The sequence below is a fragment of the Gadus morhua genome, chromosome 8 (genome assembly GCF_902167405.1).
Source record: "Gadus morhua chromosome 8, gadMor3.0, whole genome shotgun sequence".
NCBI lineage: Eukaryota > Metazoa > Chordata > Actinopteri > Gadiformes > Gadidae > Gadus > Gadus morhua.
In genome coordinates this window covers 16,548,083-16,569,607 of record NC_044055.1, presented here as the reverse complement: position 1 = coordinate 16,569,607, position 21,525 = coordinate 16,548,083, and the positions used below count along the sequence as shown (strand labels likewise).

Genomic DNA, 21,525 nt, shown 5'->3' with positions numbered 1-21,525 from the left:
TCCCATGCTCGGCTGCACTTGCAAGTTAACCCCGCCAGCGCATGTACCCCCGTCCGCCGGCAGAATGTCGAAGAGATGCCATCGGTGCTACAAGCACTACAGTGAGGCCACCGTAACTAGGGCTCCACACCCATTGAGCAAGGCATCACAGCCGTTCATCCAGCCTGCCAGTGATAATCTGAGATTAAATGGGACAGCATCACCCCGAACATTGGATTCAAGCCAGAACCTTTTGCCTGGGGTTGAAAAGTTCTGGGTTCGATAAACAAAGTCAGCAGCCTGTAATAACTGGTGGTTTCCTTATGCAAAAATGCCTCATTCCATAGCTGCTCCTCAATAGTTTAACATTTGGATAAAAGCATCTGCTAAATTACTAATAGGGATTAGTGAAATGGCGAATAACGTATGATAGTTATTAATTGAATACAACCCTGTCCAAATGTACCTCAATCTAACATGAAGTATTCCTTGAGAGGGAGGAGATAGGTGTAAAGAATGGGTGCAGCCTCCCCAGTGGACCGAACCGCCAGACAGCCTGGTCTTTCCAACATCTGGACACTCCCATGTGTGATGCCACTAGAGGGTGGAACATGAAGTGTCTCGTCATGGCTGAGCATCATCACCCCTGGTGGTGATAGACCAGTAGGGGGACCACGCCGGAGGAATGGGGTCCGCCACGTTAGTGGGGAAGGTCTAGCAGAAGGAAAGGGGAGGGGGGGGGGCTACAGCGCGGGCCGAACACAAGTTCTGTAGGGGCCCAGGGCGGGCGGAAAAAGCCTGTCACATTGGCCACGGACCTTCAGCGATGACACCGTGTGGAGAGGAGCGATGGCGTGCGGACTCACGTCTCCTAACGGGGCTAGGTCGTAGGTTTATGATGGTGATGGAAGACGTCATAGGTCAGGAGGAGACCTGGCAGTATATCAGTGTTTCCATCCTTCATAGGAGAGGTTAATAACAAAACGTTGAATAACATGAATGTATCAAATATGAAAACATGGAAAGAGAATTGATTAATACAGAGATATAGTCAATTCCGTCTATAAAGGATACACAACTTAACCCACACAATCTTTTTTTTTTACGTTTTCAATGGATCACCGTGTGACCCGATCACTTAGGCCTACAATTGATTTAGTCATTCCGCCCAGGCCGACAGACCGAAGGTTTACCTGGGTCATTTGAGCAGTTCTTACCTGTCTTCGAGAGATGCTTCATGAACCACCTCCAGAGTGCAAGCTCTTATACCTTAATTAGTTTCTCCTAATAAACCACGTGTTGAACATTTACCACTCTCCGAGTCATTTTGTAAAACAAAATTGTCATCCGACAACTCATAACGAGTTCATCCAACCTGCGATCCTATGCTACATTTCTCCCTTAACCTACTTTTCTGTCTCTCGCCACTTTTCTCTCCATGGAGGGATAAAAAGCACAAACAAAAGTTTGTATGCATTTATTTATTAATTTAATAAAAATGTATTTATATGTTCGCAATCTCCTGCAACCAAATACACATATCAGGCGTCCTCTGCTGTTTGGGAAAATTGGTGTGTACGATCAAAGAAGATTGACAACATACAAATAATTTTTAAATAATTGTTAGCATTTTAGTACGTTAGTGACACATTAATACCTCGTATCATTGATTCCACAAACATACGCGCACAAAACACACGTAAATCCACACGCACAACCCGCACACGCACGCACACTTCTCCGCCCCCTCCCTCCAGGTTGCCTGTGTGACGGAGCGTCACACACACCCACACACACAGACACACACAGAGTAACAATATGGCGCTGGGTGGAGTAGCTTTACGATTTTGGCCAGTCGTTGTCTGAAAGACAGACGATCGGACAGGATGAACCTCTGCGCTCAATATTTACGGTAAATCGTCACCCATACACTTCGTTTCCATATCGCCCAGCGAGAGGGTCTTGATCAGTTACCTCATACCAATACTTGTTTTGGTTGGGATGCTAATAGCTAGCTGTGTGGCTAAAGGCTAGCTGTGTGGCTAACTGCTAGCTGTGTGGCTAGCCCGGGGACCAGCCCCCTGCTAGCTACCACCGTGTAGCAGCACTACCATTGCGCCTGTCGTTTAGCGGGGGTCTTCGTGGTTGTTTACAGTGGAACCTGCGACAGGTATCTCGCCCTGGGTGTCCTGCCAGTATGTCCCATGTTGTTATGTTGCTGTAGCCGAGGTCATGAAGGGGTCACACTGAGACTGGCTGGTTTGTGTGTTGTTGCCAACTTGCTAATGTTAGCTTGCATTATATTTTGCGTGTGTCAGGTTAGCATTAGCATGTTGCTTGGGATGGGTGGTATTGGTGGAGTAGCCTTATCACGATATAATAAGGTTCTTAATTTTTGATTGTGACTGGACGTGTGGGTTTGGCGGGACGAGTGTGAAGCCGCTAAACGCGTCTCGTCCTGCGAGGTCTGGACTTGCGGTCTGTGTGCTGGGTCCCATGTTTACCTTTTCATACTACTGTAACATCTCAATGTCTGCGTGGTCTGGATACAGACAACACCACCTGCCATTTACCCTGATTATCTGCATTAGTTTAAGAGTCTGTGGCTACCGAAGCTCTCATGGTGACAATATTATTCGATCATCCATTCATTATAGAGCAGTTAGCTTGCTCGACTACTATTATAGTTGGATATGAGGAGGAAGTATCTCATTGGATATAAATGTTGATTGTCATTTATATTTCTCACTTTGCCTCCGAGCAGACAGGCAGAGGCCCTGAAAGCTGACATGACTGGTATGTTTACAACTACTTAATTGATGTATGCATTGTTGTTTTGCTTGTCTTTTAATTGTGTTACTTTGTATTGCCTTTTACAAATGTCTTTAACAAAGACCTACATGTTCAATTGAGGGAGGAACAAAATACCAGTGGACTTATGTCTTTGACCTTTTCATAAAAATCCAAGAAATCATTAAGAAAAGAGAAAGGCATTTGAAAGCGTATTATTTTTGATGATCTGTGCCAGTGTGGGAAATGTGATTTCAAAAAAAGTACATAGAGCGAACCAATCGGTCCAGAGACCTGTGTGTCTCTGCGGGGTATTTCTTTTATTTAAATTTTCTCTAACATTATTAAGTATGTGTAACATGGTGTGTTGGTTGCGCGTAGTTTAGTTTCTTCGTCATGTTACTCAGGGCTTACAGCTGTAAAAGCTTAATGCTAGTATGTTTGGAAGTTGCCGGTGCCATGTCTTCAATGTACCTGACCACAAAGGACTGAACCAGACCCTGATCTGTTGTCCCTTTCTCCAGCAGACTCTAAGCTGGGAGCAGCAGAGGTGTGGACGTCCAGGCAGGCCCTCCAGGATGTGTACCAGAAGATGCTGGTCACCGACCTGGAGTACGCCTTGGACAAGAAAGTGGAGCAGGACTTGTAAGGAGCTCCTCTTGAACAGATGACAACGTACTGTTAGAGCAATATTTCACTGCCGATTCGCACTGCCGTCAGTCAGACGGAGACAGAAGACACATTTAGAGGGAAACAGAACAACAGGATTAATAATCTATTTGATTTGCTATTCCAACCAAGTCGAATAAATTAAAACACCCTAACCCCTTCATATTATTATCTGGAATATTCTGGTGTATGAAAAATAAATAACAATGTAGTTAAAGAGCCAGTGAGCACACTGTTTCAGATAGAATTTGAAAACTGTGATTTAAAAAAATGTGTTTTGGGCTGCGAGTTTTATGAAAGTGGAAGGCATGTTATCCCAGTCGTTATGACCAATGCCAACTTTATGATACTTTTTTAGATCCGTTATGTAACTGTTATGAACGTTATAATAAGCAATGTTGTATAGGATATCCGCCACACACCGTAGCGTTATATGTCCGGGAAGCCTAACCCTCAGTTGGACGCGGACATTAAGTACATTGATGCTCAGACGGAGCTTCGCCATCCACACACACGCACCGTTGCTTCATACTATATCTTTCTGAGCAAGCCTTACCCTCGGACACGAGTACGAGGTAAATTGCTGCTCAGACAGAGTTTCACCATCCACGTACACAGTGGGAATATAAAATAAGTTTTTAGAAAAGCCCATCTTTCTCACAGACAACACAGTCAACCGCTGCCAAGAAAGAGCTCCGCATGTCCACACAAACCGCACCACCTGTGCCTCTTGGTCGAGACGTCAGACCACCTCGGGGGAGGGAGCCTGGCTTCACGAAAAGAAGTCCACCTACGTTCACAGCAGAGTGAAATGTTCACACATGTTGAAGAATTGCAAAAAACATAGGATTAAATTGGGGACTTATTTCAGTAGCAGTTATAAAATGGCATAGATTACTACGTTGTCGATCAAATAAGACAAATTACCACTTTTAAAACAAATAGTGTTTTGGGGTTTACTCTCTTTAAGTGAGAGTTTATATATTCAGAGGATGTACGCTGACACAATGTTACAGACATTGTGTCTGCGTATGCTGTGCACATCAAGTATTGCTATGTAAGTCACATTTGCGTGCGTGTGTGGGGGACAGGTGGAACCATGCCTTTAAAAACCAGATCACCACCCTGCAGAGCCAGGCCAAGAACCGGGCCAACCCAAACCGCAGCGAGGTGCAGGCCAACCTGGCCCTGTTCCTGGAGGCCGCCAGTGGCTTCTACACACAGGTAAGGACTACACACACACAGGCACGCACACAGACATGAGTATACCCACACACATAAACAAACACACATCGTTCAGATTAATAAGGAAGACAGGGAATTGAGTGCCCTGTTTGAGCGAACAGCCTAATCAGAGTCAATTTATCCAATTGAAAAAAGTTAAAGTGTTAAGATATATTGCAACATCTCCAACTGCTCCATCTGTTATTATTGTTTGAAGACGCTTAACAGTTACCGTGGAAACGCTGCTCATCCACCTGTTATAGTTGTAACAGGTGGAACAACCTGAAGATCTGTGTGTGTGTGTGTGTGTGTGTGTGTGTGTGTGTGTGTGTGTGTGTGTGTGTGTGTGTGTGTGTGTGTGTGTGTGTGTGTGTGTGTGTGTGTGTGTGTGTGTGTGTGTGTGTGTGTGTGTCCCTCCCCCCGTCCGTCTTGGTCTGCCTCTCTCTGTCTCTTTCTTTCTTTCTTCTTCTTGGCAGGTCTGTTTGTCTGTCTGTCTGTCGGTCTGTTTGTCTGTCTTGGCCTCTCTCGCCCCCCCCCACTCGACACGATTCCTAAACAGCAACACCAATCCTAACGAGCCCTTCCCCTGATTCTCCCAGCTGCTCCAGGAGCTGTGCACGGTGTTCAACGTGGACCTACCCTGCAGGGTGCGTTCCTCCCAGCTGGGCATCATCAGCAACAAGCAGGGGGTCTGCAGTGGCATCGTCACGCCACAGAGCAGCTCCTGCTCCTACATCTGCCAGCACTGCCTGGTGCACCTGGGAGATATAGGTGACGGACATACACGGATACAATTATACATATAAACACACTATATATACATTTTATACACAGATCCATTTATACATATAAACATACTATATATCCCCTTTGATACACAGAGACATTTAAACATATAAACACACTATCTATACCTTTTATACACAGATACATTTATACATATTGACACGCTCTAAATCCATTTAATACACAGAGAAAATATATATATTGTAATGATTAATAACCCGGACATATCTGTAGGCAGTGCGATAGAGATTTTAATAATGTTATCAATAAAATCTAATCCTATTAGTGATCTTATACAAATAAAATATGCTGGCCTGCCTCTACCTCTCTCTTTGTTTACAAGAATGGTGCTACCGCCACTCCTTAAACCCCTCCCACTCACGGCATCCTGCAAGCTTGGCTACGCTAGTGAGCGTCGCACATTGGCACCACTGGGTGGACAGAACACTGTTATGAGTTTTTTGAATTCTGAAAGTCTCCTGCCTGCTTACTGGGAGGGGCTTAGCAAGAGGCTCAAATGAGGGCGGGCACAGTATGTAGCCCGGTTTTGTAGCCAACTTTGTTTTTTGCAGCCAAAGGGCCCCTATTAGCACCAGTTGTGAGTGTGATTTTCCTCTACAAGCCGTTTGAATTTCTGACTGTTCCTGTGCCTTAGCGACATCACAAGTGGGAGGGTCCACATCGATGTATGATGGATAAATAAGAAACATGTGCTACATTCCACTAGGTAAGCTGGTAGACAGATCTATATAATGTGTATGTGCCTGCAGCTCGTTACCGTAACCAGACCAGCCAGGCGGAGTCCTACTACCGCCACGCTGCCCAGCTGGTGCCCTCCAACGGTAAGTTACCCACCATGTGCTCATGCTCCTCAGTCTGTATCACCAGCATGTCCAGGTCCACGCACTACAACGGTCTGTAACCGTGCCACGCTCTACAACGGTCTGTAACCGTGCCACGCACTACAACGGTCTGTAACCGTGCCACGCACTACAACGGTCTGTAACCGTGCCAGGCACTACAACGGTCTGTAGTCGGTCGCTAGTACCAAGGTGATCCAGGCCGGACCTAAGGACGATGTTGGTTCTTCTGGACCCCACCACCTGTAAAATCTCCCTCAGGCTCATCAAACTTTCTCACGTCCCAGTACCACATCAGGCCGCTATCGACCTGGTGATTCACTTTAGGCCCCGTCCACACGAAGCCGAAACGGGTTCGATCTATCCGGTTTCGAAGTATCTCCGTAAAGACGAAGCCAAGCGAAACAGGATAGATCTGTAGAAACGCTGTAGTAAACATTCCAGGCCCATAAGGGGCGCTGCTTCTGGTACACAAATCCAGAAGAAGAAGAGGCGAGCATGCGCATAAAGGCTGCCCCCCGAACCACTAACAACACAAACAAACAGCTCTTCTACGATGGCGAACTAGATTCTCAATAAATAATGGCTTAGCAACCCAACAAGGGACATGATATGCTGCAGAACGATTACAAGCTTGTAGTCCTCCATCATCTTTTTTGTTGTGATTTCTGAGACTCCGCGGGCTTAAGAGCCATTGGCTAGGAGGTCGAGGGGTGGGGCGATGACGTCATGGTTTGCGGTTTCAGTCGGTTTCAGGCGTCCACACGAAACCAAAACGAAACCGGATAGATTTGAAACCACCTCCGAGGGTGGTTTCAGAAGTTTGCGGTTTCGGTCAGCGGATTCGCCGGCTTCGTGTGGACGGAAGGCCGAACCGTACAAGACCTTTGCGGTTTCGCCATGAAATCGGCTTCGTGTGGACGGGGCCTTAGTAACGTGTCTACCCCCCCCCCCCTTCTGTGTCGGTCCACAGGTCAGCCGTATAACCAGCTGGCCATCCTGGCCTCCTCCAAGGGAGACCACCTCACCACCATCTTCTACTACTGCCGCAGCATCGCCGTCAAATTCCCCTTCCCCGCTGCCTCCACCAACCTGCAGAAGGCCCTGTCCAAGGCCCTGGAGAGGTACTGCTCACACTCCTTCACCTGGTGTGCTCTGACTGCTCACACACCTTCACCTGGTGTGCTCTGACTGCTCACACACCTTCACCCGCCGCTGCTCTGACTGCTCACACACCTTCACCTGGTGTGCTCTTGCTCACACACCTTCACCCGGCGCTGCTCTGACTGCTCACACACCTTCACCTGGCGCTGCTCTGACTGCTCACACACCTTCAAAGGGTGGGATTCTTATGAGTCCTATGCTAACAATGGAGCTCAACGCGGAATTCTGCGTTCAGCTCCCTCCCGCCCGGTCGGCGTTGAAGGATAGACCTTGAAACTCGAAACCTCGCCAAAGGTTTGGCGCAACGGCGAATTCCTTATCCTCTTTTCCATCAGCTGACGAACTCCCAAAGCACCATGTCGTTCTAGAGCTGCCTTTAGCGACTCCTTAGCATCCCACCTGGTGGTAAAACAGGATCACCTCTAATGCACGCAAAACCGGTTCGTTCACTATTCACTAGTTAGTCCTATATAGCTTACACCTTTGTCAAAAGTGTCACGTGTCGAATTCAGAGGCATGCCTATGAGGAGCAGGTAGTGTGGACAGGATCATGTATCTGAATGCACCGTCTAATCCCTACCTATCATGTGTCTGTATTCACTCAGGAGGTGCAAGGGTGTTCTGCTCAATGAAACCTACCCGTAGTGATTGGCTAGAGGGGGGGTCAAACACAGGTCACTCTTGACAAGGAGTCCAACACCGTGTCACTTTCCTGCCCCCATGTTTAGTTTTTCTTATCCATGGGGAGAGGTGTATGTAAACCGCTTCAGTGTGTTGTGTTGCGATGGGGGTCCACCTACCTAGCCCCTGCGCTGTCCTACCTCTAGTGGGGAGTTGTGGTTGCTTGATGACTTGTCTTTCCCCCCCCCCCCTTCCGCTAGCCGTGATGAGGTGAAGAACAAGTGGAACGTGGCAGACTTCATCAAGGCCTTCATCAAGTTCCACGGCCACGTGTACCTGAACAAGAGCCCGGACAAGCTGAGCCCTCTGAGGGAGAAGCTGGAGGAGCAGTTCCAGGTAGGAACGAAAGCTCCTCGTTCTTCCCTAAAGCATCTCTTCCTACCTCATTCCTCCGTAACACCTCTATTCCTACCTCACTGCTTCCTAACACCTTTCTTCCTACCTCATTCCTTCCTGCCTGCTTTCAACCTGTCTACTTGCTAACTGCCACCTGCATACCAACATACCTCCTTCCCATGTGTATCCTTGATTCCTTCCTACCTGCATATTTCCTACCTGGTCTTTTAAACGGTTGCCAGAATCACATGAACCCTTTGATCCGCAGGTCACGTTTGTTGTTAACTTTTTACATTCAGACCTTGAGCTCAGGAAGCAGCAATGTTCTTTATCAGTCCCTGATGGGAAATTAGGGATGAGATAAGAAGAAGATAAGAACATTCAGACACAGTTTAGATTATCTGTCACAGCAGTAAAAGCACAGGGCAAAGAAAGGAAACATAGGCTTGGTGACCGCTGATGTGGTCCTACTGGGGTTTCCCTGGTTGTGATGTGGTTCTGGTTTCCCTGGTTTTGATGTGGTTTCCCTGGTTGTGATGTGGTTCTGGTTCCCCTGGTTTTGATGTGGTTTCCCTGGTTGTGATGTGCTTCTTGTTCCCCTGGTTGTGATGTGGTTATCCTTGCTCAGATTTGGTTCTGGGTCCAAAGGTTCTGCTGTGGGTCTCTAGTTCTTATGTTCTCCTGGTTCTGTTGATGTTCTCCTGGTTATAATGTGGTTCTCCTAGTTATAATGTGGTTCTACTAGTTATAATGTGGTTCCCTTAGTTATAATGTGGTTCTCCTAGTTATAATGTGGTTCTCCTAGTTGTAATGTGGTTCTCCTAGTTATAATGTGGTTCTCCTGGTTATAATGTGGTTCTCCTGGTTATAATGTGGTTCTCCTGGTTATAATGTGGTTCTCCTGGTTATAATGTGGTTCTCCTGGTTATAATGTGGTTCTCCTGGTTATAATGTGGTTCTCCTAGTTATAATGTGGTTCTCCTGGTTATAATGTGGTTCTCCTGGTTATAATGTGGTTCTCCTAGTCATAATGTGGTTCTACTAGTTATAATGTGGTTCTCCTGGTTCTGACGTGGTTCTCCTAGTTATAATGTGGTTCTCCTAGTTATAATGTGGTTCTCCTAGTTATAATGTTGTTGTGGGTCTTCTGGTTCTGATGTGGTTCTCGTGGTTATAATGCGGTTCTGATTTGGTTCTCCTTTGTATATTGTGGTTCTCCTTTGTATCATATGGTTCTGGTTATAAAGTGGATCTCTTGGTTCTGATGTGGTTCTCCTTTGTATATTGTGGTTCTCCTTTGTATCATATGGTTCTGGTTATAAAGTGGATCTCCTGGTTCTGATGTGGTCTCATGGTTATAATGTGGATATCCTGGTTGTCCCCCCCTACAGAGGCTGGTTCTGCAGAAAGCCTTCAGCTCCCAGCAGCTGGTCCACCTGACGGTCATCAACCTGTTTGACCTGAACCACCTGAGGGACCTGAGTCTGGAGGGCACCGAGCAGACCTACAGCCCGGACCAGCTCACCAGCTGGGCCCAGCTCCTGGGCCTGTTTGGTACGTACCACACCACTTAGGGCAGGGGTCGGCCACTTGGGTAGAGGTGTTGCTGCACTGTCTGCACAGAGACGACGCAGCGATATCATTATGAGCAGTTCTAACTGGAGAGAAAGGGAAATCCGTGAGCTGCTGATCATGTGAGAGAAGGTGATGCAGTCGTATTAAACCAAGATGTTGAAAGATGGTGCGATCTACGAGAGAGAAGCAGAGGAACTGTCCTTACGAGGCTTTTGTCGGGATAAAAAAACAAGTGGTCAGCAAAATAAAGAATATGTGAGCGTTTTTGAACTTCAGACGTGAATTCATTTTTGCATCCGGGTGTCTTCATTCATGAAAAAATAAAAACATTCGGGAATATTATTCTTTAGAGGTCTTGACTCCGTGCGCAGCCCCGCCTTCTCCAGTGAACCAAGAAAGCCCGCGCCGTGACGAACGCCGGGATTTTACTCCCTCGGTTTTACACAGGAAACATGAGATAAGACGGTGAAATCGTCGGGCGTGCCAAGGCTTGGCTGTGTAGAAAGGCCTTATGCTGGAGAGAGCGCACTAGTGGTGACCTAAAAAAGCAGCCAACCATTCTTAAAATACTTCACATAACACAACACAACACACACACACCACGGCGGGTACTGACTGCACACACACACACACACACACACACACACACACACACACACACACACACACACACACACACACACACACACACACACACACACACACACACACACACACACACACACACACACACACACACCACGGCGGGTGCTGATTGTCTACACGCACGCACATATACACACCCCACGGCGGGTGCTGATTGTCTACACGCACGCACATATACACACATCATGGCGGGTGCTGACTGACTCACACACACAAACCTCCGTTCCTAGCCTACTCATCGTTAGAAGAGCTGTGGGCGAAGTAGCCTCATCAGAGACTCTACTTGCGTTAAACAGCAAAGTCTCAGAGCTTGGCGTCTTAAATCTTTTGTGGACTTTTGTCAACAGCTCCTGCCTTTCTCTGCGTGCAGTATCACACAAAAATACTTAATGTCGGGCCGCCATGGTTGTTGTATAAAGGCCTATAGAGGGGGGTTCCGTTTCATTTAATATTGCATCGTTTTCATTAACTCCCGCTCAGCCCCTCGCAGCTTACGCGTGACCGTGACGAGTGTGTCTCGAATCGAAAAAAAACAACAACAAAAAAACAACCATTTCCGAATAATCTGGCGGGCCAGATATGTTGTCTTGCGGCCCAGTTATGGCCCGCGGGCCGCCAGTTGCTGACCCCATGATGTCATTACTGACCGCGCTCATGACTTCATTACTGACCGCGCTCATGACGTCATTACTGACCGCGCCCGTGACGTCATTAAGGCCAGAACCCCTGATGTCACTGTGTGTCTCCCCTCCGCCCACAGTGTCCTTCCTGGGAGTGATGTGCTGCCGGGTGCTGCTGAACCACCACCAGCACCAGGGGGAGCTGCTGGGCGAGTGTCCGCTGCCAGCCGTCAAGGTGTCCCTGGACTGGCTCCGCCTGCGGCCCAGCGTCTTCCAGGAGGGAGCCCTGCACCAGAGGCAGCAGTAAGAGACCTCCTCGCGGTCGAACCACATGTGCCCTGCCCTCCGTGGGGCTTTAACAGCGCCTCAGAGGCCTCGAGCAGCAGGGGCGACAACCTAATAACCGTGTTATTAGGTTATCTCAGTGACTGAAGGCGTTTTGCGTTGAACCGCAGGGATTTTCATTTGCACCTCTTGCTGAGGTTCATGCAACAGGTGCTGCTGCTGTCAATCATACTTTATATTTGGACAGGGAGGGCTTGACAAGGGAACGTACGCAATGAGACATGGGTTTGAAATGACCGGATTAGGGACCGAATGGGGCGACGGATACATTCGAGGGTTCCACCAAAGAAACACATCTAATTAGGGGACGGCGAAACCAAAAGAGGTGTGTGAGTTTTAGATTAGAGATGTTTTGGTTCTTATGCTGCTGTGTGTTTGGTCCCCAGCGTTTGGCCCTGGCTGGTCTCCATCCTCAACAGCTTCCAGCCATGTGAGGAAATCATGGCGCCATCTGCTGGTGGTGAGGAGCATATTCAGTTCTTATGACGAAGCCATGATGACAATAACTTGGGCTACTGGTTGAAGACGATCAGTGTTCTTGAATATTGTATTGTAGTTCTTTATTATGCTATCTATGTGTAAGACTTGTGAATCATCATCCCAAGTTCTAAATTACAATTTTTTTTGTTTGTGTCTCCCAGTCACTCCCCTGCCAGAGGAGTTTGAGCTGCAGGGATTCCTGGCCCTCAGGCCTGCCTTGAGGTACGCACGCCGCACACTCTTAGACACTTACACACTTACGCACGTACTTACTTATTTCATGGTGGGCTAGCCAGTGGGAAAGTGACCCCGTCTGTGTGTTTCAGGACCCTGGACTTCAGTAAGGGCCACCAGGGCATGCTGCTGGATGGGGACACCCCCGCCCTCCAACCCCGCCACCACAGACTCATCAGCCTGGGGAGATGGATCGCTGACACCCTTCCCTGGTAACTGTCTCCCTCTCTTGCTGTCTGTCTTCCCTTCCTCTTATTAGGTCTTTGTGTGTCTCTTTCTCTCTTACTCGCCTCTTATTCTGTCAGTCTCTCTGTCTCTCATCTCTCTGCCCTCTTCAACTTCGTTCTCCTTCTCTCTCTCTGCCTGTCCGTCTGTGTCTCTCTCTATCTCTGTCTCTCATTCATCGACAGCTTTATTGGCAAATTATTAAAGCTGCACACATTGCGCTGTGTTGCTAAGCTAGTGATGATGTGATGCATTGTGGTACTGAGTGACCGTGATCGTACGATGTGTAACCACGCCGCCGTGTCCCGCGGTGCAGCCTGATGCGCTACCAGGCGAGCGACGAGGGCCAGCTCCTCTTCCTCAGCGACCTCCCGGGTCTGCCGGTCCCGGAGCCCCAGGAGCGGGAGGTGCCCGTCCTGCAGGAGTCGTCCAACGGCGAGGCGCACGACGCGGCCGCCAACAGGACCCTCAAGTCGGTGCTGTCGGCGGGCCGAGGCCCCGCCCCCGGCCCGGACGCCGGCGAGCGGCCCGTGGTCACCTTCAAGGAGAACATCAAGCCCCGCGAGCCGAGCCGCGACGCGCCACCCGCCCGCGCCGGACACGCCGAGCGCCCGCGGGACCCCCCCCTCAAGGCCGTGGGCACGGCTGGGCGGGCGGAGCCCAAGAGGGAGGGCAAGAGGAAGTGTGAGGCCAAGAGGACGCTGCAGGACAAGGCGTGCGACGCCGGGAAACAGGTACCGTCACGCCGCGCTCGCGTGGGGCCAGAGGGGACGGGTCGGGCACGTATTGGCATGGCGGGATTAAAATGATACTGTGTTTTAAAGGTAAAGCTTTTCTTAACGTTAACACTTTTGGCAGCCATGTTGGTATGATTTTAAACTGGGGGTTGAGGAGCATTGCCCGGCTTTCTAATTAGAAACTCCCAAGTGGTTTTGATGATTGCGCGTGTGTGTGTGTGTGTGTGTGTGTGTGTGTGTGTGTGTGTGTGTGTGTGTGTGTGTGTGTGTGTGTGTGTGTGTGTGTGTGTGTGTGTGTGTGTGTGTGTGTGTGTGTGTGTGTTTCCAGGTGAAGGGTCAGCCTGACCAGAGGAAGACCCCTGTGAGTCAGCCCCAGACCACCTGCTCCTCCCAGTTCATCCCCATCCACCACCCTGGAGCCTTCCCCCCTCTTCCCAGCCGACCAGGTACACACACCGGGACACGCCCACCGGATACACACCCGGACACACACACCGGATACACACACCCTTCTTCCAACAAGTTGATTTGGTTGTCATAAGATTAGACTGTCCACCTGACACCGGATTCTCCCCTCTGCCAGGTTTCCCGCCGCAGGCCTACGTCATCCCCCCCCCTGTGCCGTTCGCGGGCCTCCAGGTGAACCCGGGCTTCAGCTTCTCTGCGGGGGTCCCGGGTGCCTTCCTCCAGAACTCCGGCCCCCAGCCCAACTCCGCCTCCTCCCAGGGCCCGGGAGGGAAGCCATCCCACATCCCGTACAGCCAGCAGCGGCCGTCGGCCCCCGGGCCAGCACCCGGGCCGGGGGGCCCGGGCCAGCAGCCCGCACCCCAGCAGCTGCAGGTGCAGACCCTGCCGCTCCAGCAGCAGCAGCAGTCCCCCACCAAGCCGGTCCAGATGGGGAAGAGCCCCCCACACATTCCGGGCATGCAGCAGGTCTGGCTCGTCCCCTTTGTCTCACTGTTGACGAATTCACACACGCATACCTACCTGGTCTCACACGCACACGCATATGCACACACCTATACACACAGACACACACTGTAACACCCCTTCAAACTCTTAAGCAGAACGGAAACTTTGTTTAGGGACTTATTTTTTTTTAACATTTAATGTTACTACATGGTCTCTCCGACCATGTTGTGCGATGTCGTCATCCTCATCATCACATCCTCGTCATCATCACAACAGTCTCCCTCCGTCTTACAGCGGGGGGGCCGGGTTTTCCCAATGGACTGATTCTGGTTGGTTGTGCCCCCCAGCAGTACATGCAGGTCCAGGAGCAGCCGGCCCCCATGTGGGGCCAGGGCCAGGCGGGGGTGCAGAAGATGCAGATGCAGCCCGCCAAGCAGTCCCAGCAGCAGCCCTACTTCCTGTCGCCTCAGGCCCCTCCCGGCCCGCTGGACAACAGCAACAAGGGGATGAAGTTCCCCGACGTGGTCCAGATGCAGGACTACTACTGGGAGCAGGCCGCCTACCGCATGGGGGGCGGGGAGCGAGGCCTGGGGAAGAGACCCCCCCCTGGAGGCTTCTGCCCCGAGGCCGACGCCCCGTCCGCCGCTGGGCCCCGCGGAGCTCCGTTTGAGGTGAGGCACGTCCTCTGTGTTGAACCACGCGTCGGCTTGGTCACTCTGCGGCCATCTTGGTGCTAAACGCTAGCCGAGTGGGGGTCGGTGAATACGGATGGGGTTACCGTGCCGACCACACCCGTGATGAGTTGGAAGACTCGTGATTGGATGTTGACGAGCTGTCGTCAGCAGGCGTGATTCCCGAAATAGGCGTTTGGTGCTTTGCTGCAGAGCTACACAGCATTAGGGGCAGTTTGTATTGGGTCTCGGCTGGAAACCATGGAAACCAAAGATGGCCCTCTAAAATCAAGTGTGAATGCGATCTGACATCAGAGGTGCAGGGGACAGGAGACACCAGGTGTGGGCGGGCTCCTGGTAGCGTAACCCGAGGTCGCAGGTTCAATTCCCACTTGTGCCTTGGTTTCGTGTTTCATGGCTGCAGACCTCCGACCTCTTTCCAGCTGTCTCACTGCCTTGCCGTCTGTCCCCCTCTCCCTCTTGCATCCTCCCCCTTTCTCCTTCCTTCCTTCTTCCTTTCCCTCCCTTGATCCCCCCCCCGTGTGTGTGTGTCTTTGTGTGTGTGTGTGTGTGTGTGTGTGTCTTTGTGTGTGTGTGCGCCTGTCTTCATGTGTGTGTGTGTGTGTGTGTGGATGTGTGTGTGTGTGTGTGTGTGTGTGTGTGTGTGTGTGTGTGTGTGTGTTCTCCTTCTCCCAGCAGGAAAACAGGGGCTCGGTCCTCCTGCCAGAGCTGGTCAAATCTCTGGCCGACTTGGAGGAGACGGGGGAGGGCCTGCTGTGTACTAAAGCCCCTGGTTTCTACCAGGCCCTGGCAGGGCCTCTTAGCACTGCTACCAGACACAGCCTGTTTGTATGTAGCCTCGCCTCTCGAACCCAGGCCCCAGAACCCAAACAGAGAACCACGACTCTAGGGAACCAATCCAACAAGTGAATGTAGTCTTGCAATGTCACAGATATGTCTTTGAGACATTATAAGACCGGATACACTTTCATTCATTCATCATCCAGACTACTTTTGCATGAGTTGTCCACCAAATACCATAGCGAGCTGTATCCTAACACTGAAATAATAGTTTTTTGATATATTTAAAACGTTTTAATATATATATATATATATATATATATATATATATACACAGACATTTTTTTATTCTTTTAAATACAAAATTATACTTTTTTATTTATTTTTTAACAGAATAAAGAATACACTGATTGCTTGGTGTTTAGATGCCAGTCAGATCTGATCAATAACAAAAGGTGCTGGGACACAAGCTCTTATTGCCTGCTGTTCAACAGCCCATCCGCTACAGTTCCTCCGAACCGCATGGTTTCCTCTTTCACAAATGGCCCAAAAAGACAAACTGGGTTTGATCTGCGCAGTGTGGCTAACCCTTAGCAACCACGCTAGCAGCAGGTCCGTAGTAACTGTAGTCCACAGTGTTATTTGGAAGGTGGTAAACCTCTCTGTGTTCACAGCTCCATGCAGTCATCCATCCATCTGTCTTTGTCCAGGCTTTGAGTGAATGGCTGGCTAGGTGGTTAGCTAGCTGGCTGGCTGGCTAGCTATCTTGATGATCGGCTAGCTTGTTATCTAGCTGCCTGGCTGGCTAGCTTGCTAGCTTGTTATCTAGCTGCCTGGCTGGTTAGCTGGCGAGCTTGTTATTTAGCTGGTTTGCTGGATAGCTAGCTGGCTGGGGTGAGTGTCTGCAAGCGGGGCTCCTCCTAGTGGACACTGCTCACAGCCCAACAGCAAGTCAACACGTTCACCTCGTACTCGTCATTTCATTGGCATGATGTCGATATGAAATGAGTGTTGGATGAAACCATACACGGACATGATGGTGTGTGTGTGTGTGTGTGTGTGTGTGTGTGTGTGTGTGTGTGTGTGTGTGTGTGTGTGTGTGTGTGTGTGTGTGTGTGTGTGTGTGTGTGTGTGTGTGTGTGGAGCATGGGATGCCACCCTTTTTCTAATGACATCCGTCTCGTCCAATCAACAGCTGCCAAGTCAGACCAGGATGGACGGCGTCTCGGACATGATCAGCCAGTCCTCTTCCCTGCTGCCCATGAGCGGCTTCCCCATCCAGGTGTGTTATAATGAGACGTGGACAATTCACTGTGCCTTGACACCCCAAGGGGGGCGGGGGGCGTGGCTGTGTGTGGGGACCAAAGAAGCTAATGTTTGTGTGTTTAGGAGAACTTCCAGAACAACAGCATCTTCAGCCAGGCATATGGCCACCAACTGGCACCCCACCCCAAGCCCGATGCTCCCATGATGCACCAGGAGCCCTCGCTCTACTCCCTGTTCGAGGGCACGCCCTGGTCCCCCTCGCTGCCCGCCAGCTCAGGTACCCGCAACGACCCGACACGGGATGAGTCCAAGTGGGTCCGTGTCTCTATGACGACCGCTGTCATGTAGTCCGGCCATCTGAAGCTCCTCGAATCACACTGGTTTTGACCCGCAATGCCACTTTGTTTGTTTCAGACCTCGCATGTTAATCCATGTTTAGATTTAGGATAAGAGTAGAATTGCTTTTGGGTGATTCATGTGAGCCAACAGCCGTCTCATGTTGTTGGTTGTTTTGTACGACAGACCAGTCCACCCCGGCCAGCCAGTCCCCCCACTCCTCCAACCCCAGCAGCCTGCCCTCCTCCCCCCCCACCCACAGCCACGCCGCCACCCCCTTCTCCAACTTCGGGCCCATCGGCACTCCGGACAGCCGGGACCGCCGGCTGCTTGACCGCTGGAAGACCGATAAGACCGGTAAAGCGGGTTCCACTCGGCAGCTTCTTGTATCTCAGTGGTAGAATTCTGGAAAGTCTAGGGCTAGGCTTATTTGTGCTAGGCTACTAGGCTACCTGTTGCTAGGATACAAAGTTACTTATTACAAGGCAACGTGTTGCGAGGCTACTTGTTGCTAGGCTACTAGCTTCTAGACTACTTGTTGTTATGCTACTAGTTGCTAGGCAGCCAGGGTACTTTTTTTTAGGCTACTTGTGGCTAGGCCACTGGGCGCGACGGGACAGTTTTTTTGACGGTTGCCCCTCGTCCTCCAGGGGGTGTTGGGGGCCTAGGCTTGGACTACCTGCCCTCGGGGCCGGTGGCTCCAGACCCCAGCTGGCACCAGCCCGGCCCGGCAAACAGCTCCTGGGCCGGCCAGGACACGCCCATGGAGGACTCCTCCACCGTGCTGCTGGACAGCCTCAAGGTACCACCTCTCTCGCACGCACATGCACACACAAATGCATTGGGGCTGCTTGATTATGGAAAAAATCATAATCACAATTACTTTGATCAATATTGAAATCAGGATGATTCAAACGATTATTTTTTAGATGAAAACATGATGTATTTATTCATTATGTCTCTCCCAAATAACACTTTATAACTGAGAACTTGGACAAAAAATTAACAAAAATGAAAATGTTCAAATCTAAAAGGATGTACAGAAATATATCAAGCTGTTCTGCACTTTCTATAAAACATTTAATGATAAACAAAATATATATATATAAATTGAATACTCGATTATATTAGTTTTGTAATCGTTTGATGAAATCACGGTTAAAATTCGATTCATCACCCAGCCCTAATATGCATATGCACAAGCACGCGCATGCACACGCACACTGCTATGCCTGTGCCAAGCGGCAGCATATATCAAACCAAACCATGTGTGTAAAGTGAGGTTATAATGACGGCGGCCCCCCTCTCTGTCCCAGTCCATCTGGTCCAGCTCCATGAGGCAGCCGGGCCCGTCCGCCCTGGAGCAGCTCCTCCTGCAGCAGAAGCAGAAGCAGCAGCGGGCCCACGGCAACATGAACCCCCCTCACTGAGCAGCAGCGCCCCCTGCTGAGGGGGGAATACCTGGAGGAACACCCACATTACTGTGGGGAGCGGTGGAGGGGAGTTGACCCCGCCACCCACCCACCCACCCAAGAGCCCCAACGACGGGAGCCACGGTTGCTATGATCTGTTGCCGAGGCGCGCCTCACCACATGGGAGGACAGGGGGGAGGGCAAGCGAGCAAGCTCTCTCTCTCTCCATGCCGCCGCCGAAAAACCCAAGGTCCGGGTTCAACTGTAAGCCCCAGACTCAGAACAGACCCCTCCTACACACACACACACACACACACACACACACACACACACACACACACACACACACACACACACACACACACACACACACACACACACACACACACACACACACACACACACACACACACACACACGTGTAGGACGAACCCCCCTCCTTTCGGACCTCTTCTCTTCCTCGAGCGAAAGTCTTCCCAGGAACGACGTCACGACTCAACGATGATCTCTGATTGGCTGTTTGCTCCCGGCGGATATCTCTTTTTAAAGACGCTCTGTGGAGGGAGGGAGGGAGGGAGGAGATGGTTGGGATAAAGGGGGGAGGAAGAGGGAGACAGAGGGGAAGAGCAGTCGTGTGGCGTTATTTTCCTGGGGGAAGAGCCCTGGAGGTATACTGGGGCGGTCTCTCATGTCTTCACTACTTTTACTTGTTATGGAGAGAGGCAGGAAGGAACTATCTTTGGCTGGTTTCTGTCTTCGTCGATGAAGACTTTTTTTTTTTTTTTTTCTAAGCGTGTGCCAATGGTGGCTGCACACGGCCGGAGGTGTTTTTTCCGCCGGTCGAGAGAGAGGGAGGTGCGGTCCGCGGTGCACTTCCACCTTCTCACCACAAGGTCGCTCTGTCGAGCTTGGAGACACAAACATTGTAGGAGGAGTAAAGAACGTTTAAAAAAAGAAAAAAGTTAAACTTAAGTATTCTGATAAATACACAATACTGTATTTAGTGATGTGTCTCTTCTCTGTCGCCCCGTTTAGCGTCATTAACTCTGGGGTACGTGTCTGGTAGTTTCTGCTTTTAAAGGGAGCTCCTCTGCTTAAAGCTGAAGTTTGAACTTCTCAGCCCCAATGTCTTTGTGTTTAAAAAAGATACATTAATAATCACAGCATTGTAAGCGCTGCTGCAGCTGTTTGCTTTGCGAGCGTTGGTTCTGTTTAGTTTGTTGCTATCCTGCCTGTTGCCTGTTTTCTGCCTGCTTCCTCTCTGGAGTCCCCTGCCGTTTGGGGTGGGGTCGGGAAGATCCCGCTGGACCGAGGCGGACTCTGAGAATGTAATCCCTCTTTTCTTCTCTCTAAACGGAACCCGGTGACGCACTCTGAACGACCGGCGCTCTTTACAGCGTTTAGTCTTTTTTCTGTTCGTTTTTTATAACCGCAGTAGTTGGGTCCGCAGAGGAAGTCGGTGAAAGTTATCATGATGTGCCCCCGTAGCTCTTAATGAATGGACCCCCGGCCCGGGTCACCCCAGAGCCAGTGTGTCTGCTGGCGATGACCAACCGCGACAGAAATGAGTTGGACGCCAGCCTAGTGAGTCTGAGGTAGCGGCTGGATGTGGCGGTTCTGGCTCCACCAGTGGAACCCTAGGTGTTCCACGAGGTACCGAACCACGAAGCGGTTTGCGACGGCGAAGGACCCGCTTTTTTATTTACTTGCGGATCTTTTTATTAAAACTGACTTTAGAAAACGACGCGTCTATTTTCCGTTGTGATTGTGCTTCTCTTGTTGCATTTACAAATGTTATTCAAAAACAAAACGTTTGAGTTCGGTTGGGACTGTGAGACCGGATGCTGGTGGTAGAAACCCGATCACACTAGAAGACATTAGCTTGGAGAAAAAAAAAAGAGGAAACTATAAAAACCAGCACACAACTCTACCAGGTGGTTCTGAACCCGGACTGTTTTTTGGAAGTGGGTTCTGGATAAGTGTAAACGCAGCAAACCCGAAAAGGCCGCTGCTGGCGTTGCCATGGTAACGATGCAGAGTGGCGGGAAGGTCCGGTGGTTGCTTATCATAGTTCGGTGTAGCCTCTCTCCACTTTCACAACTGTTGGGATCTGACCTTAATAAACGTTGATCATGTTCTCCCTTTCAAAGTGTATGGAATTATTTAATTGATTGCTGTTTAACATTAACAACATTGTGTCATGTTGTTCGTTCCTTGTAGCATTCTTTTTTTGTTGATATATTTTTCGTGCAGGTACACGTATACTGGCTGATTCGTGTTGGTGTATGATGCTGCTTTTGACGAAATTACTGTATATTACCATATGGCAACCATACAGAACAAATCGTTAGGGACAGCTGTGTTTTAAAATATTATTCATGAGAATTATGGACGACTTCAGACACTGAATAGTTGTCAAACACAAAAAGTAACAAGTAACCAGTTTATAGAATTGTTTTACATTTTTAGGACAAATATGCCTTTTGCAGGTAGAGTGATTGATATGAATCCCAGTGCTTTCTAAAATATTACTCCAGTAAAAGTGGAAGTACTCCCTTTAAACGTCGACTTGAGTAAAAGTAAGTAATTGGCTTCGAATGTACTTAAGTATCAAAAGTAATTTGGTGTTATATAGTTCCAATGTCTTGCTATGTCCTTTATACACTCAATCAAATAATTTAAGGTTAAAGAAAACTCACTAACACTCTAAATACAAGTGTGTGTGTGTGTGTGTGTGTGTGTGTGCGCGCGCGTGCGCGTGTGCAGGGACACAGCCA

The 21,525-nt window shown here is 49.7% G+C and overlaps 1 protein-coding gene across 7 annotated transcripts; it reads left to right on the top strand.

Moving 5' to 3' along the window:
* Window positions 1-1,739: 1,739 nt before the first annotated feature.
* smg7 (SMG7 nonsense mediated mRNA decay factor) lies at window positions 1,740-20,897 on the top strand. Of its 7 annotated transcripts, none has more exons than XM_030363822.1 (23): window positions 1,740-1,891; window positions 2,744-2,775; window positions 3,297-3,414; window positions 4,530-4,662; window positions 5,262-5,433; window positions 6,219-6,290; window positions 7,282-7,432; window positions 8,354-8,489; window positions 9,881-10,043; window positions 11,470-11,632; window positions 12,061-12,134; window positions 12,316-12,376; window positions 12,481-12,600; window positions 12,930-13,347; window positions 13,679-13,796; window positions 13,934-14,283; window positions 14,613-14,933; window positions 15,633-15,782; window positions 16,930-17,016; window positions 17,124-17,277; window positions 17,523-17,693; window positions 17,987-18,138; window positions 18,653-20,897. In XM_030363822.1, exons 1-23 carry the CDS (start codon window positions 1,866-1,868, stop codon window positions 18,764-18,766), a joined length of 3,456 nt encoding a protein of 1,151 aa, XP_030219682.1. In that variant the 5' UTR covers window positions 1,740-1,865; the 3' UTR covers window positions 18,767-20,897. The 7 variants fall into 7 exon arrangements, with proteins under 7 accessions (XP_030219682.1, XP_030219679.1, XP_030219680.1 ...); XM_030363819.1 differs by having other exon boundaries at window positions 14,610-14,933; window positions 15,630-15,782; XM_030363820.1 differs by having other exon boundaries at window positions 3,294-3,414.
* The last annotated feature ends 628 nt before the right edge of the window (window positions 20,898-21,525 follow it).

Excerpts from the sequence above, each read along its gene's own strand:
- smg7 (XM_030363816.1), top strand. The coding sequence starts at position 1,866 with ATGAACCTCTGCGCTCAATATTTACG. Across the intron at positions 1,892-2,743 it reads CTCTGCGCTCAATATTTACG|ACAGGCAGAGGCCCTGAAAG; the intron begins GTAAATCGTCAC and ends GCCTCCGAGCAG. Across the intron at positions 10,044-11,469 it reads CCAGCTCCTGGGCCTGTTTG|TGTCCTTCCTGGGAGTGATG; the intron begins GTACGTACCACA and ends CTCCGCCCACAG.